At 39.8% G+C, this 16,612-nt stretch overlaps 1 protein-coding gene across 1 annotated transcript in view; it reads left to right on the forward strand.

Moving 5' to 3' along the window:
* Positions 1-16,612, forward strand: part of LOC132826765 (ATP-binding cassette sub-family D member 2-like) — a 98,280-nt gene that overhangs the window by 77,918 nt on the left and 3,750 nt on the right. Inside the window, exon 9 of the mRNA XM_060842948.1 lies at positions 7,678-7,803. Within this exon, the coding sequence (XP_060698931.1) occupies positions 7,678-7,803 (126 nt within the window). The remainder of the gene's footprint in view (positions 1-7,677; positions 7,804-16,612) is intronic.

Genomic DNA, 16,612 nt, shown 5'->3' on the forward strand with positions numbered 1-16,612 from the left:
ATAGTTTTAAGACAGATGCCAGAGGCAGGTTCTTGACAGAGTAGTAAGGGCGTGGAATGCCCTAGCTGCCAATGTAATTAACTCATTGGGAAGATTTAAATAATCCTTTGATAAGCACATGGATAATGAGGTGGAGGGTGGTACAATTACAACATTTAGAAGACATCTGGATGGGTTTATGAAAAGGAAGAGTTTGGAGGGATTGGGCAGTCATCCATAAATATCCATACTTTGGATCATTTGATGGAGAAAGGGTGATTGATTCATTGATGAAGCAGCTGAAGATGTTTAGGCCTAGAATGCTACCCTCACAGATGTAAACATGTACAGTACAGGAGGAGTCATTCAGCCCATTACAGCCAGGCACCAAATATCTGAGTACATTAGAATAGAACAGCAATTTATTGTCATGTGTACCTAAACAAAAATATTCAGTGCAAAGTTTTATAAGTCAACATACCATGGCACTTAAATTAATGACAGAAGTCATAAATGAGAAGATAGAAAAAAGTTCACTGCAGATCAATTATCGGGTCCTGAGGTCGGGGTACACTGGAAAACTGGGCTGAAACTGCCCCGTAGGCCCAGTCCGAGACTGTCCCAGCAAGCTGAGACAAGTCTTGCTTGCTGGGACTAGACCTTCACACTGGGCTGTTGGAATACTCGGAAGCCGTCAAAGAAACCTCCATGACAGAATGGGACCTCCACACCATGACAAAAAGGCTACATCCGGAGACCATCCTGCTAGATGCCAAGCTTATACTGCCATTCCGGACAGTTGGAAGCCACCTCACCCTGGCTGGGAGAAGTTGTCTTCTGCTGAAGTCATTAAAAGAAGGAAAGGTATCATAATAAATGGAAACATTAAAAAATACATAGAAAGGAAAAAGAATGTAAAGCGGACGGAATAGATGAGCTTCTTGTATAGATTCCCTAGTACCTTCTCCTTAGTGAGAGCTGCTGCACTTACCTCTGCCCACTGACTCTCTTAAAGGTCTTGTGTGCTACTAGTGTCTTTCAAAATGCAGACTGATGCAAAGTTTCATTTCTCCATTCCCCATTACTACTTTTACAGCGGTCCAATTTTGTGTCTCTTACTTTTTATATATTAAAAAAACTCTTGTTTTTTTAATATTACTAGCGAGCTTACCCTCATATTTTATTTTCTCCCCCCCCCCCCCATTGCCTTTTTAATTGTCCTCTGCTGATTTTTAAAGGCTTCCTAATCCTCTGGCTTCCCACTAATCTTCACCACATTATATACTTTACCTTTTGCTTTTCTACTGTCTATGACTTATCTCCTCAGCCATGGTTGCCACCTCCTCCTGTTAGTACATTTCTTTCTCCTCTTCCTTGAGATAAATTTCTGCTGTGCCTCCTGAATTATCCGCAGCAACTCCTGCCATGCCTGCCTGACATCTTCCCTGCTATGCTTCCTTTCCAGTCAACTCTGGCCTGCTTCTTCCTCGTGTCTTTGTATTTACTTTTTCTTAATTGCAATAATGTTACGGTACATCTGATTCCAGCTTCTCCACCTCGAACTGCAGGGTGAATTTTATCGTGTTGCAGTAACTGGGATGTTCCTAGGGGTTCCTTCACCTTAAACTTCCTAATCAAGTCTGCCTCATTATACATTACCAAATCCAGAATTAGCTGTTCCCTAGTGGGCTATCCCATAAACTGCTCCAAAAAAACCATGTGTACCAAGGAATAAACATGTTTTCTTACATTTATAATTCTTTTCTGTATGGCTCAAAAATGTGAACAATATGTAAAGACCTGAGGAAGAAAATGGAGGCCTTTGAAATGTGGATGCTAAAGCATATATGAAAAGTTTCCTATATACATCATGAGACAGTGCGAAGGTAATTTAATTTGCAAGAGCAAATAGATCTCGTAAAAACTGACATCCATTTCAAAAAAAGTCAGCACTTTGTAGTATTTTAGCTCTAATCAAATAGCCAAAGATCTCTTCTCAGATCAAAATGGTAGGCAGAGTTGGATAATGAAGGTCACAGATTTGATTATATTTGAGCTGGAAAGGATTGGAGGATGGTATTAAATAGAGAAGCATGGTGTACCATGACAGCAGATTTTCTGGCAGACGAGTTACAAACCGCAGAAGTCTTTTCTTGCCATTTTCCCCACAATTGACAATCGTAACAAAGTTGGACAAAGGTTGTTATTTGTGAGGTATTTTTATTGCAAACAAGAAATAAAATATTCTTTGACTGCCATTAATTATTATGAAAAACAATTAGTGAAAACCTATAAAATTCTTGTCACACAAGTGAAGATAATTCACTTTTGAGCAAAGACATTATTTGCTACTTCAATGTATTTGTATCAATTGTCCCCAGTCCATTATTAAGAGGCAGCTCTATGCAAATAGCATCTAAATCTCAATATTACTTTGTGTTCAAAAATGCACAGTGAAAATGGGCAGATGCTTATCTCAATTCATTCCCAGAAGTAAGAGATGATGCTATCCAAATCACTTGGGAATAAATTTGTTTCCTTCTTCAGACAGCCATCAACACTGGCACATCTGGTTAATTACATAAGTTAAATCATAATGGGCACTGAATGGTGTGACTCTGCTGGTAATAAAGGTACTTTATTGTCTGTATTGCACATTCCATGTGTAATCCAAATGTTGCAATAGGATGAAGTGATAGACCATTGTTTTTCACACCTTATCGTAGTGAGCAGAGGCAAGATCATTCCTACTGTTAGTAGAAATCTTCTTTCATGAGGACATACTAAATGTCACATTCAAGCCTGCATCCCATTTGATACTCTCCCCTTGAAAGAATTGATGTCTTAATCACAATCTCTCACTTCCAATGATAGTTTCATTAGTTCATGAAGAGCCTGTGTTAACAGATTAAAATAAAAAGGCAAAATGTTTGTGTAGTGCCATTATTCTACTTTGATTAGTTTGCTTAGTGAAACCCTGCATTTTCTATATCAAGTCTTTCATCTTTTCAAGTTGGCTTAAAATCTAATTTTATTTGGGTGTCTATGGTGACTTTTCCAGCTCTTAATGACCCAATTGCGCTTGGATTTGTAGTTGCATGGTTTTATATAATCTGCTTGCAAAATATATTATCTTCGGTCTGTGATGTTTCTATTTGGACCTTAATTTAGCTCTTAGCAAATTTTAATGCACTCTTTTAATCCTCTTAAAATACATAATTTGAACTGTTCTTGGCATTATTTTATCTTGCAAATTTTGTAGCTTGAATAGGAGAATAATTCTAGCTGCTGTTTTTAAAGTAGAGTAATGATAGATTTAACAACTTAGTAAGATGTTACTTGATCTGAACTGGAGTGCTTTCTGAAGTCTACATCTTCATTTCATTTGGATTAAGGAGATTGCCAAATAGCAGAAATCCTAGTCAAATGGATCAGAACTGAAAAATGTGGTTTCCAATGTATTGTTTTTCAGAGTATTTTCAATTGTGGCTCTCCCATAGAGCAAATTAGGAAATCTGACCAGTTAATCATTTCCTACATTGCAAAGATTTTGGGTAGACAGAGTAGTGCATTACCCTGCTGTCTTTTGTGCCTCAGTGTTACTCTCAGTTTAGGTAAGTATTCTATACCGCCATCTCAATTATGATCTGAATTGATGCAAATGGTTGGGTTATTTTGGAGTTGGTAGAGTGGCAGAGAGGTGTGTGATTGGCGGCTTCAGATGTGTGCTGCTTAGTCTCATAAGTTGATTCTTGTTGATTTTTGGAGCAGTAGAAGAGTGGGTCGTCTTCTGAGAGACTTTATTTAGCTTTGTTGATGCAGAAGATGCATTGAAATAACTTCACAGAGGCTAGTGTCCGATCATGCAGTCACACTTTATTTACACATGAATAGTCCATGACTATAGTACTGCCTTATACAAAGTAAGACACCAGAGTGTCTATATCTCTGACACACAACCTTCTTATGTCAACTAGTACTCTCTAATTAGACCAGATTAACAGTCCCAATCAGAGAACTCATATTGTATGAGATCCAGCAGATGACGGAAGCTGTTGCTACTCAATCCAGGGTGGAGTCAGAGGACCTTGCAGAAAATGTGTTTTCTTTGTGTTGGTCATGTTTGGGAAAATGGAGCAATCCGCCCTGATTGCCTGCTCATGATGCAGCATGCTGGGAATTGATCATTTGTTGATTATATGATCCTTACTTCATTAAGTGTCACTTATACTTTGCATTAATGTTTTATCTGGAATCCGTGGAAAACCTTGATAAACAGTTACCTATTGGCCAAAGATTTCAGTGAGCCTTTCATGGATACAACTATCTAATGTTGCCTTTAAAACTTTGTGATAACTGATCATCAACCTATCAACCAGGGGAAGGAGTGGTCGCAGATTCTATATCGAATGTTATGAGCTACGTACTATTAATTTGGAGTAAATAATGCAAATCATTTGGATTTTACCAGAAACCCATCATAGTTGTTGTATTAATCTGGATTGCACAAATACCTCTGTATACGAGGATCATAAATTTTACAGAGACACATTTTTGCTGGCAAAAACAAAAATAGCTGGAAAAGCTCAGCCTGTCTGGCAACATCTGTGGAGAGAAATCAGATTTAACACTTCGGGTGAAGTACCCTTTCCTCAGCATTTTTGGCAGAACCTTTCTCAAAATATTTTCATCCTCTGCACATGATCCTTACAGCCTTTCTTGGAGTTTTCACATTCATTGACTACGTTAGTTTAACTCCAGCTTGAAATTAATTGCTGGAATAATGTAGGTTTCTTTTAATGATGTAGAACTTAGAAATGAACTTATACTGCTAAAAGATATGAAGACCGGCAAGTGAGATAACATCTAATGCTGCATGATGTGACAATGCTGTCCCTTCGACAAAGTTGTGTTGTCCTTGATTTTTTTCGAGAGGTATCATAAAGGCAGAGGTTCCAATATGTCTAGAAATGTCTACTTGAGAAGGCTTTTCAAGGTTTTTATTTCTAAACACATATAATGAAAGGAGAATGGTCAGTTCTCCCAGTTCAGGGTCTGGTTTTAGCAAGGAGTCTTTTTGAGGCTGCTGGTCAAAGAAACAGCTCCATGCTGATCCTTTGTCTGACATTTCTCCTGTAAGAACCTGTATTGGTTTTTCCTTTTTTTGCCAAGGGGGTGTTTATGGAGATATTGCAAGAATTTGGAACAGCATCATTAAGTTGCAATAGAGTCGATTGTGTTTTAAGATAGGTTAACTTAACCTAAATTCAGTTTTCTTTTGTTAGTTTTTCATTCAGTGGTCTGTAAATAAATTCTGTTTAGTTTTTTAAAACTCAATGCTATATTATATCTAATTTCTAATGCCCAGTCTTATTTCTGGTCAGATATACATAGTCTTATTCATATCACCGTAAAGATGATAATTATTTTTCTGGGTGTTCTTTCAAATTACTTTCTACAAGTTTGAAGGGAGATGTTTGAAAGGGGACATCTCATTGCTATCTGCACTTGGTGCAAGTTAATTTATTACTGAATTTAACTCATTCCATACTTACTCCATAAGTTTTATATCTTGCTAAGAAGACTGGGTTCTCAGAAGTTTTGAAACTTTGAACTTGTTTCCCTTTTATTTCAATCTTCAACAATGGAATAAGTAAATTATGCTAGTTCTTCCTCAATTCCAGACTCTTCTTAAAACACGTGTTATATTTTGCTGGAATTTTGAAAAATTTATAAATATTTCAACTTGATGTTGCATATACAAGGTTCAAATAACTTAATGAGTCTAGCATTAGTTAGATAGCATACTAACCTATGAGTTTGAATGTTGTTGGAAATCCAAGTTGATAATGCAATGTGGGACAGAGGGAGTACCACATTGTAAGAGATGCTGCGCTGGATTTTCAAAGCAAGGTTGGGAACCTGACACCTAAGTAAATTCTTGGTCCTGTCCCTGTACTTAAAGTTATCACTTTAATTACATACCTTTTTAATTTGAATGAGCTGGAGACTTGCTTTATGCCGAATGCCCCTAGAAGACGCCGTTGCCTTTACTAAGAAGAGCAGGCAATTCTCAAAAGCACCAGGAAGATAAACATGGTACAAAATTGTAATGGATGTCAAGTCAGACTACAGCACTCAGCCCAGGATGAGTTGATCCTTCAAATGTCACAAAAAACACATCTGGAACAATTCTGAAGAAACCACCAGCTAGTTTCCCATTCTTACCCCTTGAAAATTGAGGATTGTGCCAAGGAACATGGGATCCAGTGCCACCTTCTGGGGATATAGGTTCAAATAAGACCCTTTCAAGCTTCCACTAGCGATTGAAAATCCAGACTATTGTCTTTTGAATCTTAGTCTATGCCCCATCTATCTTCTTAGGTGGCTGTAGTAAACCTCATGGCATTATATTCAAAAAATGCAGTGAGGTTTACCCTGTTATCTTGGCCAATAATTATTCCTTAACCACCTTTAAAAATAAATGATCTGGTCATTATTTGCTGCTTATACAAACGCTCTATTTGTAAATTCGCTCCATGGTTCCTGCATTGTAGCAGAAACCACATTTTAAAAGTAGTTCATTGTTTGGCGAAGGCGTTGAGATGTGCTGATTATGTTGGGCACTATGGCGGCATGGTGGCACAGTGGTTAGCACTGCTGCCTCACAGCACCAGAGACCCGGGTTCAATTCCCGACTCAGGCGACTTACTGTGTGGAGTTTGCACGTTCTCCCTGTGTCTGCGTGGGTTTCCTCCGGGTGCTCCGGTTTCCTCCCACAGTCCAAAGATGTGCGGGTCAGGTGAATTGGCCATGCTAAATTGCCCGTAGTGTTAGGTAAGGGGTAAATGTAGGGGTATGGGTGGGTTGCGCTTCGGCGGGTCGGTGTGGACTTGTTGGGCCGAAGGGCCTGTTTCCACACTGTAAGTAATCTAATCTAATCTATATAAATTACTATATATTTTCTTTCTCACTTTGATTTCTTATTCACAATGTCTTAGTAACTGTAAATCTTGACAAATTGAAACTGATCACATTTTAATTTGCTTTTAGCTCGATCCAATTGGCAAGATGAAGCAGTGTCAGCCCTGAGAGAAAATGGAAATAGGAAATGGAAGTTAGGAGCCAAGCATAAAAGGGAAAAGAATAAAAGATTATGTAGAGGTGGTGGCATTGTTGTAATATTACTGGACTAATAATCCAGAGCCCTAAGTTAATGGTGAAATTTTGAATTCAATAAGATCTGGAATTTTTAAAAAATTCAACCATTAAAAAAATCATGAGTCTAATCGTGAGTATGTAAACATTGCCAACTTTCATAAAAATCCATCTGCTTCATTAATTTCCTTTTAGGCAAAGAAATCTGCCATCATTAACCACTCTTATATCTGATGTATATGACTCCAGATTCAAAAATATGCTCGTCTTAAATGCCCTTTAAAATGACCAAGGCAGTCAGCTCATTAACCAACAAATGCTTGCCTTAGCAGTTATGTGCACGTCGTGCATATAAATTTTTTAAAAAGATAGGGTTCGATTGGAAGTAGTAGGAAAGGTCTCAATTGGAGCATAACAATTACAAAGATTAGTTGGCCTGATTGGTTGTAGTTTGACAAAAAAATTGAAGGCTCTTAATTTGTGTTATTGAAAACAAGTTGTTTTTTTGTATTATACTGTTTATTTAATGTGTTTGTTTAGACCAAAATATGCACTGCTGGATGAATGCACTAGTGCTGTGAGCATTGACGTTGAAGGCAAGATATTTCAAACTGCAAAGAATTTTGGGATCTCATTGCTTTCCATTACTCACAGGCCTTCTCTATGGTGAGTAGCTACTCCAGTACAAAAGCTTGAAAGAAAAATATGCACACACTCTGATCTGTTGCATCATTTTCCATTAGGAACGGGTTTGCTAGCAGAGTCTTGTTCAAGATACAGCATCATTATAAGACAGTAATGGATGAATGTATTAAATTTATGTTGATGAACTGAGAATTATTTGAGAGGCTGAGAGGGTGAAAAATAGAAGCTACAGGGACACAGTTACGCAAGAGAACAGAGGTAGCTGGGTAAAAGTTAGAGGTGGGAAGGGGACGAAGCAGGCAGTCAGGGATCCCCTGTGATCGTTCCCCTCAACAATAAATATACCGCTTTGGATACTGTTGGGGGGGACGGCCTGGCAGGGGTAAGCTGCAGTGACCGGGTCTCTGGCACGAGGTCCGGCTCTGAGGCTCAGAGGGGAAAGGGGGAGAGGAGGAGAGCGTTAGTTATAGGACACTCTATAGTTAGAGGGACAGACGGGCGGTTCTGTGGACATGGGCGAGACTCTCGGTTGGTGTGTTGCCTCCTGGGTGCCAGAGTCCGAGACGTCTCTGACCATGTCTTCAGAATCCTTAAGGGGGAGGGTGTGAAGCCAGAATTCGTGGTGCACATTGGCACCAACGACATAGGTAGGAAGAGGAGTGGGGAGGTCATTCAGGAGCTCAGGGAGTTAGGCTGGAAGCTAAAAGCTAGGACGGATAGAGTCGTCATCTCTGGGTTGTTGCCGGTGCCATGTGACAGTGAGGCAAGGAATAGGGAGAGAGTGCAGTTGAACACCTGGCTTCAAGGATGGTGTAGGAGGGAGGCTTCAGGTATTTGGACAATTGGACTGCTTCCTGGGGAAGGTGGGACCTGTACAAGCAGGACGAGTTGCATCTGAATCAGAAGGACATCAATATCCTTGGAGGTAGGTTTGCTAGCACACTTTGGGGAGGTTTAAACTAATTTGTCAGGGGGATGGGATCCGGACTTGTAGTCCAGCAAGTAGGTTAACTGTTTTTCAGGATGTCCAAGAATGTAGGGAGGCTGTGGAGAAGGTAGCACTGACAGGGAATACTTGCGGACACAGAGATGGGTTCAAGTGTGTATACTTCAACGCAAGGAGTATCAGAAATAAGGTCGGTGAACTTAAGGCGTGGATTGGTACTTGGGATTACGATGTTGTGGCCATCATGGAAATGTGGATAGAAGAGGGACAGGAATAGTTGTAGGAGGTTCTTGTTTACACATGTTTCAGTAAGGTTAGGGAGGGTGGTAAAAAAGGAGGGGGTGTGGCGTTGCTAATTAGAAATGGTGTAACGGCTGCAGAAAGGCAGTTCGAGGGGGATCTGCCTTTGGAGGTAGTATGGGCTGAAGTCAGAAATAGAAAAGGAGCATTCACCTTGTTGGGTGTTTACTATAGGCCCCCCAAAGCAGCAGAGATGTGGAGAAATAGATTGGGAAACAGATTTTGAAAAGGTGCAGAAGCCACAGGGTATCAGTCATGGGCGATTTCAACTTGCCAAATATTGATTGGAAGCTCTTTCGATCAAGTAGATTGGACGGGGCGGTGTTTGTGCAGTGTGTCCAGGAAGCTTTTCTAACTCCGTATGTAGATTGTCCGACCAGAGGGGAGGCCATATTGGATTTGGTACTCGGTAACGAACCGGGACAAGTGATGGGCTTGTTAGTGGGTGAACATTTTGGTGATGGTGACCACAATTCTGTGACATTCACCTTGGTTATGGAGTAGATAGGTGTATGCAACAGGGTAGGTTTTACAATTGGGGGAAGGGTAAATACGATGCTGCAAGACAGGATCTGAGGAGCATAAGTTGGGAGCATAGGCTGTCAGGGAAGGATGTCATTGAAATATGGAACTATTTCAAGGAACAGATACGACGTGTCCTTGATATGTATGTACCTGTCAGGCAGGAAAGAGATGGTCGTGTGAGGGAACCTTGGTTGACGAGGGAGGTTGAATGTCTAGTAAAGAGGAAGAAGGAGGCTTACATAAGGTTGAGGAAACAAGGTTCAGACAGAACATAGGAGGGATACAGGATAGCCAGGAGGGAGCTGAAGAAAGAGATTAGGAGAGCTAAGAGAGGGCATGAAAAATCATTGGCGGGTAGGATCAAGGATAACCCCAAGGCCTTTTATGCGTATGAGAGAAACATGAGAATGACGAGAACGAAGGTCGGTCAGATCAAGGACAGTAGTGAGAGAGTGTGTACTGAGTCGGAAGAGATAAGAGAGGTCTTGAATGAGTACTTTTCTTCAGTATTTACAAATGAGAGTGACCGTATTGTTGAAGAGGAGAGTATGAAATGGACTGGAAAGCTAGAGGAGATACTTGTTAGGAAGGAAGATGTGTTGGGCATTTTGAAAAACTCGAGGATAGACAAGTCCCCCGGGCCTTACGGGATATATCCTAGGATTATGTGGGAAGCAAGAGAGGAAATTGCAGAGCCGTTGGCAATGATCTTTTCGTCTTCACTGTCAACGGGGGTGGTACCAGGGGACTGGAGAGTGGCGAATGTTGTGCCCCTATTCAAAAAAGGGAATACGATAACCCCGGGAATTACAGACCAGTTAGTCTTACTTCTGTGGTAGGTAAAGTCATGGAAAGGATACTGAGGGATAGGATTTATGAGTATCTGGAAAGGCACTGCTTGATTAGGGACAGCAGCATGGATTTGTGAGGGGTAGATCTTGCCTTCCAAGTCTTATTGAATTCTTTGAAGTGGTGACCAAGCATGTGGATGAGGGTAGAGCAGTGGATGTAGTGTACATGGATTTTAGTAAGGCATTTGATAAGGTTCCCCATGGTAGGCTTATGCGGAAAGTCAGGAGGCATGGGATAGTGGGAAATTTGGCCAGTTGGATAGAGAACTGGCTAACCGGTTGAAGTCAGAGAGTGGTGGTAGATGGTAAATATTCAGCCTGGAGCCCAGTTACAAGTGGAGTTCCGCAGGGATCAGTTCTGGTCCTCTGCTGTTTGTAATTTTTATTAATGACTTGGAAGAGGGAGTCGAAGGGTGGGTCAGTAAATTTGCAGATGATACCAAGATTGATGGAGTTGTGGATAGTGAGGAGGGCTGTTGTCGGCTGCAAAAGGACTTAGTTATGATGCAGAGCTGGGCTGAGGAGTGGCAGATGGAATTTAACCCTGTCAAGTGTGAGGCTGGCCATTTTGGAAGGACAAATAAGAATGCGGAATACAGGGTTAACGGTAGGGTTCTCAGTAAGGTGGAGGAGCAGAGGATTCTTGTGGTCTATGTACATAGCTCTTTGAAAGTTGCCACTCCGGTTGAGAGAGCTTGGAAGAAGGCCTATGGTGTATTAGCGTTCATTAGCAGAGGGATTGAATTCAAGAGTCATGAGGTGATGTTGCAGCTGTACAGGACCTTGGTAAGGCCACATTTGGAGTACTGAGTGCAGTTCTGGTCACCTCACTTTAGGAAAGATGTGGAAGCTTTGGAGAGGATGCAGAGGAGATTACCAGGATGTTGCCTGGAATGGAGAATAGGTCGTATGAGGATAGGTTGAGTGTGCTAGGCTTTTTCTCATTAGAACAGCGAAGGATGAAGGGTGACGATAGAGGTTTATAAGATGATCAGGGGAATAGTTAGAGTAGACAGTCAGAGACTTTTCTCCCCCGAGTACAATAGAGTGTTACAAGGGGACATAAATTTAAGGTGAAGGGTGGAAGGTATGGGGGGATGTCAGGGGTAGGTTCTTTACCCAGAGAGTGGTGGGGCATGGAATGCGCTGCCTGTGGGAGTGGCAGAGTCAGAATCATTGGTGACCTTTAAGCAGCAATTGGATAGGTACATGGATAGGTGCTTAAGCTAGGACAAATGTTTGGCACAACATCGTGGGTCGAAGGGCCTGTTCTGTGCTGTACTGTTCTATGTTCTACTATTTTAGCCTTTCTTACCTGAGCCAATGCATCAGATACTAAGAAACACTGAATTATATTAATGGAATCATAATATATTCCAAATATTTTACTCAAAATTTAATGAAGTGCAGTAATCACAATTGATAATTGACTTGACTTCACCAAAATATATAAATAAAATGTGAATGTCCAGTTTTTCTTTGAGACAATACTCAAATTAAAGTACAGTTGAAGTAATGGAAATTGGAAAAAGTCAGAATTGATGGCAATTTCTGCAAGTTAAGTTCATGTAAATCAGGTCCATTATATTAAATGTCAAACTTTTTAAAATATTTGTTGACTTGATTGGGCATTATTTATGTTTATTGTTTCCTGTAGTGAGAGCACTATTTTCCTTTGGGTAGCTGATATTGCTTAAAATCTGATTCTCTAGAAGTCTGCCAACATTTCTGTAGGCTGCCCCTTTTACAAAAGTGAAAACCTGTTTTAAAAAATTACAAAACAAGTAATGGCACAATGGTCCAGGAAATTAACTATAAATTTTATTTTGTAATTGTTTTGTAAATGAATCCCAAAATAATCTTCACAAATTATTATAGGAATTAGCCTTTCCGTTATCAAGTACATCTGTGTTTTACAATCCCGCCATGTTCCCACCTTCCCCAATACTTCACTGACCCTATTATTTGGTTGATCCAGGTCATTCCACTAATGGTTGCAGACCATAGCCCAACATTATTTTTTTCTCCGATCATTCTGAATGGACAGCGTTATGACACAGGGATAGCAAACCAGACCAAATCAGACCCACTAACACTGGATTCACAATATGGTGTACAGTCATACAGCAAGGAAACAGACCCATTAGTCCAACCAGTCGATGCCAATCATAATGCCAAATTAAACTAGTCCTGTCTGCCTGCGCTTGGCCCATATTCCTCTGAGCATTACTTATTCATGTACTTATCTAAGAAATTTTTAAACATTGTAACTGTGCCCACATCCATCACTTCCTCTGGCAGTTCGTTCCATGCATTAACCACTCTGTGTAAAATAAAAAAAGTTGCCCTTCGTGTCTGTTTAAAATATTTCTCCTCTCACCTTAAAAAATACCTCTTAGTCTTGAAATTTTTCACCTGAGGGAAAAGACACCTGCCATTCACCTTATCTATACCCCTAATGATTTTATAAATCACTATAAGATCTCTCCTCAACTTCCTACGCTCCAGTGAAAAAGATACAAACCGATCCAGCCTCTCTTTATAATTCAAACCATCCGTTCCCTGCAACATCCTTGTAAATCTCTTCAGAACCCACTCCAGCTTAATAATATCCTTACAATAACAGGGTGCCACAACTGGACATAATACTCCAAAAGAGGCCTCAGGGATTATGCCCGAAATGTCAATTCCCCTGCTCTTTGGGTGCTGCCTAACCTGCTGTGCTTTTCCAGGACCACGCTCTTGATTTTGATCTCTAGCATCTGCAGTTCTCACTTTCTCCTCGCTAATATACTGTACAAACTCAACATAATATCTCAACTCCAAACACTTAAGGATTTGAGCAATGAAGGCAAGTGTACTAAACGTTGGCTTAACCACCCTATCTCTGTGATGGAAACTTCAAAGAATTATGTGCCAGAACTCCTAGGTCTGTCTCTTCTACAAAATTACCCGAGGCCCTAATTTTAATTGTGTAAGTCCTGCCCTTGTTTGTTTTAAAAAAAAATGCAAAACCTTGCATTTATCCAAATTAAACTCCATTTGCCACTCTTCAGCCCATTGATCAATTGATAAAATCTCTTTGTTATCTTAGATAATCTTCTTCGCTGGCCACTATACCACCAATTTTGGTGTCATCTGCAAACTTACCAATTATGTCTTCTATATTCTCATCTACATCATTTATATAAATAACAAACAAAAAGTGGACCCAGTCCCGATCCCTGTAGAAAACGTTAGTCACAGGCCTCCAGTCCGAAAAAGAACCCTCTACCATCACACTCTGTCTCCTGCCATTAAGACAATTTTGTATCCAATTGGCAAGCTCATCCTAAATTCCACGTGATCTAACTTTACTAATTAATGTACCATGCAGGATCTTTTAAAGGCTTTACTAAAGTCCAAGTAAACAATGTCTACCACTCTGCCCTTATCAATCTTCTTGAATACTTCTTAAAAAAAACTCGCTCAAGTTTGAGACATGAATTCCCTCACACAAAACCATGTTGGCTTTCTTTGTCTGTCCAAATGCATATAAATCCTAACCTCCAGAATCACTTCCAACAACTTAATCACCACCAAAGGTCTGTAGTTCCCAGGCTTCTCTTTACATCCCTTCTCAAACAAAGGTACAATATTAGCCACATTCCAGTTATACATACAAATATTTCTGCAAGGGGCCTCACAATTTCCTCCCTAACTTCCCAGAACATCCTGGGATGTACTAGATCAGGTCCTAAAGATTTATCCTCCTTTTATATTTTCTAAGGCCTCCAGTACTTCCACTTCTGTGATTTGAACTGTCTTCAAACATCAATATTTATTTACAAGTTCTCTTGCCTCCATCTCTTTCTCCACAGTAAAAACTGACACGAAATATTCATTTAATATCTCTCCCATATCCTGAGGTTCAACACTCTTTGATCTTTAAGGGACCGTAATCTCTCTAGTTGATCTTTTGTCCCTAATGCACTTACAGAATCTCTTTGGATTGTACTTAATCTTATTTCCAAAAGCTGTCTCAGATCATTTCTTTGCCTTCTTGATATTCCTCTTAAGAAGGCCCCTACACTCTTTATACTGTTCATGAATTCATTTGAACCCAGTTGTCTATATTTAATATGATTCTTGTGACTGGCTGGTTCAACAATTATTTTGACAATAAGTACCAAACTATTATGAAGTTGCTTTAATGATACATTGTATTACAGCTACATGAGATTGTATCTTTCTTGAATTCTGGTCAATGCAAACATTGACCAGCACTGGCTTCCCCTTAATGGATTAATACAACATCCATGCAACCAACTGCCACACCTTGAGCATAACACATTCTGGTGCCAAAACATCTGCAATAATTAACCTGCACTTATCTTTCTAGGCCAATTCCTAAATACAAAATACTAGTTTGAATTTTCTCATTTAAAAGAAAATGCAAGCTGATGTTAAAAATTCAGTTTGATTCTTAAATTCAGCCCACAGTTCCAAACCAAAAATGAGAAAAATAAAGAAAAAGCAGTGATGGTCTGAACAATAGCTTCTATTCAGCTAATTCTAGAGCCTGCCATAATAGTGCAAATATCCTTCTGTGAAGATTGAGTTTTTCAAACATTCATTCCAGTCATTCTTTGAAGCTTGATGAACTAATTGAGGATAATCAAGATAAAGATTGATTTAAGTACTAATGACATCAATGGAAATGTCGTTAGCACAGGAACACGTTAAAATAGACAAAGTTAAAAATCAAACAACACCAGGTTACAGTTCAACAGGTTTATTTGGAAGCACTAGCTTTCGGAGTGCCACTCCTTCATCAAATGGTTGTGCACCTGATGAAGGAGCAGCGATTCGAAAGCTAGCACTTCCAAATAAACCTGTTCGACTATAACCTGGTGTTGTGATTTTTTAATTTTGTCCACCCCATGCCAACACTGGCATCTTCAAGCCAATGGCGACCATTGATACCTCAAAATAGATAGCCATGATCTAAAATGGTAGAACAGCCTTGAGAGAATAGCCTACTTCTACTTTAGTGTTCCCATTTTTGCCATGACACATAAATTGGTTTAACCAAGCTTCAGTTTAATTGATCATCTGTTGATGTCCACATCATTACTTAGAATACTTCAACACACAAGATCTTTTGGCTTATGTCTGTGCTAGTCCCCTGAAGGAGTAATTCATCTCTTCACTACTGCCTCCTTATAGCTTTACACATTGTTTCTTTTCAGATAATAGTTCAATTTCATCTTGACTGAACCTATCTCTATCAAACTGTCAGGCAGTTCTCAAGCACTTGCTGTATAAAAATATTTTTCCATGTTCCATCATTGTTTCTTTTGCCAACTAATTTAAATCTGTGCCATCTGGTTCTCTATCTTTGTCCCAAATTATCATGTCCAAAAGCTTTCCCACCACAAAGGTATGCCTGCAGTGGCTGGGTTTATCTTTATACCCAAATTTGAACAAGGGAGTACCACTTATAATTCTCCTGATTCAAAGAGTGACTGGAAAATTATGGCCAGTACCTCCAACAGTTCCTACTGTTGCTGCCCTTAGTCTCCTTTGGTGCACCTGTTCCAGTTTGAATTAACTTGAAGTATAGAGAGCCTATTGATACCTCATCAGTTTTAAATACTTAAATGAACTTCTTCTCTTTGACTGTGACTGTACAGTATCTTCTTCCTCAACAAAGACAGATGTATTCAGCTGGTACCTCAGTCGTGCCCCCATGTAAAAATTTACTCCATTCCTCCTTTTACCACCTCTTTACTATTTAATTTCCCATAGAAGACTTTTGCTTCATGTATTTGCTTCTTCAAAACCCGTCTCATTAACTTGGATCCCATTTACTATCCCCTGAGAAAAAGAACAGGAAATGACATCACCATGGGAAATGACATCATTAACCCAAGGAAACCCAAACATATAAATAGAAAGCAGGAAACACCAGCAGCACTTCGTCCAGAGGCTCACTGAAGATGCTACCTTGTATGGTGATGAAACTTATGGCTCAGTGAGCAAACCTACATCCAGAACCTCAACCTGAGCTACAAATCTTCTCAAAACTCGCTAAACCCTCTCATAATAAATTTGGCCTGGCTCTTGGCTACATTATTCACCTGATGTGTCATAAGCAATCTTCTCTTCATCTTAATTTTGATTCTGTTTGTCATCCAGGGAGCTGTAGATTTGTTTGCCCTATCCT

Source organism: Hemiscyllium ocellatum, chromosome 23 (genome assembly GCF_020745735.1).
Source record: "Hemiscyllium ocellatum isolate sHemOce1 chromosome 23, sHemOce1.pat.X.cur, whole genome shotgun sequence".
NCBI lineage: Eukaryota > Metazoa > Chordata > Chondrichthyes > Orectolobiformes > Hemiscylliidae > Hemiscyllium > Hemiscyllium ocellatum.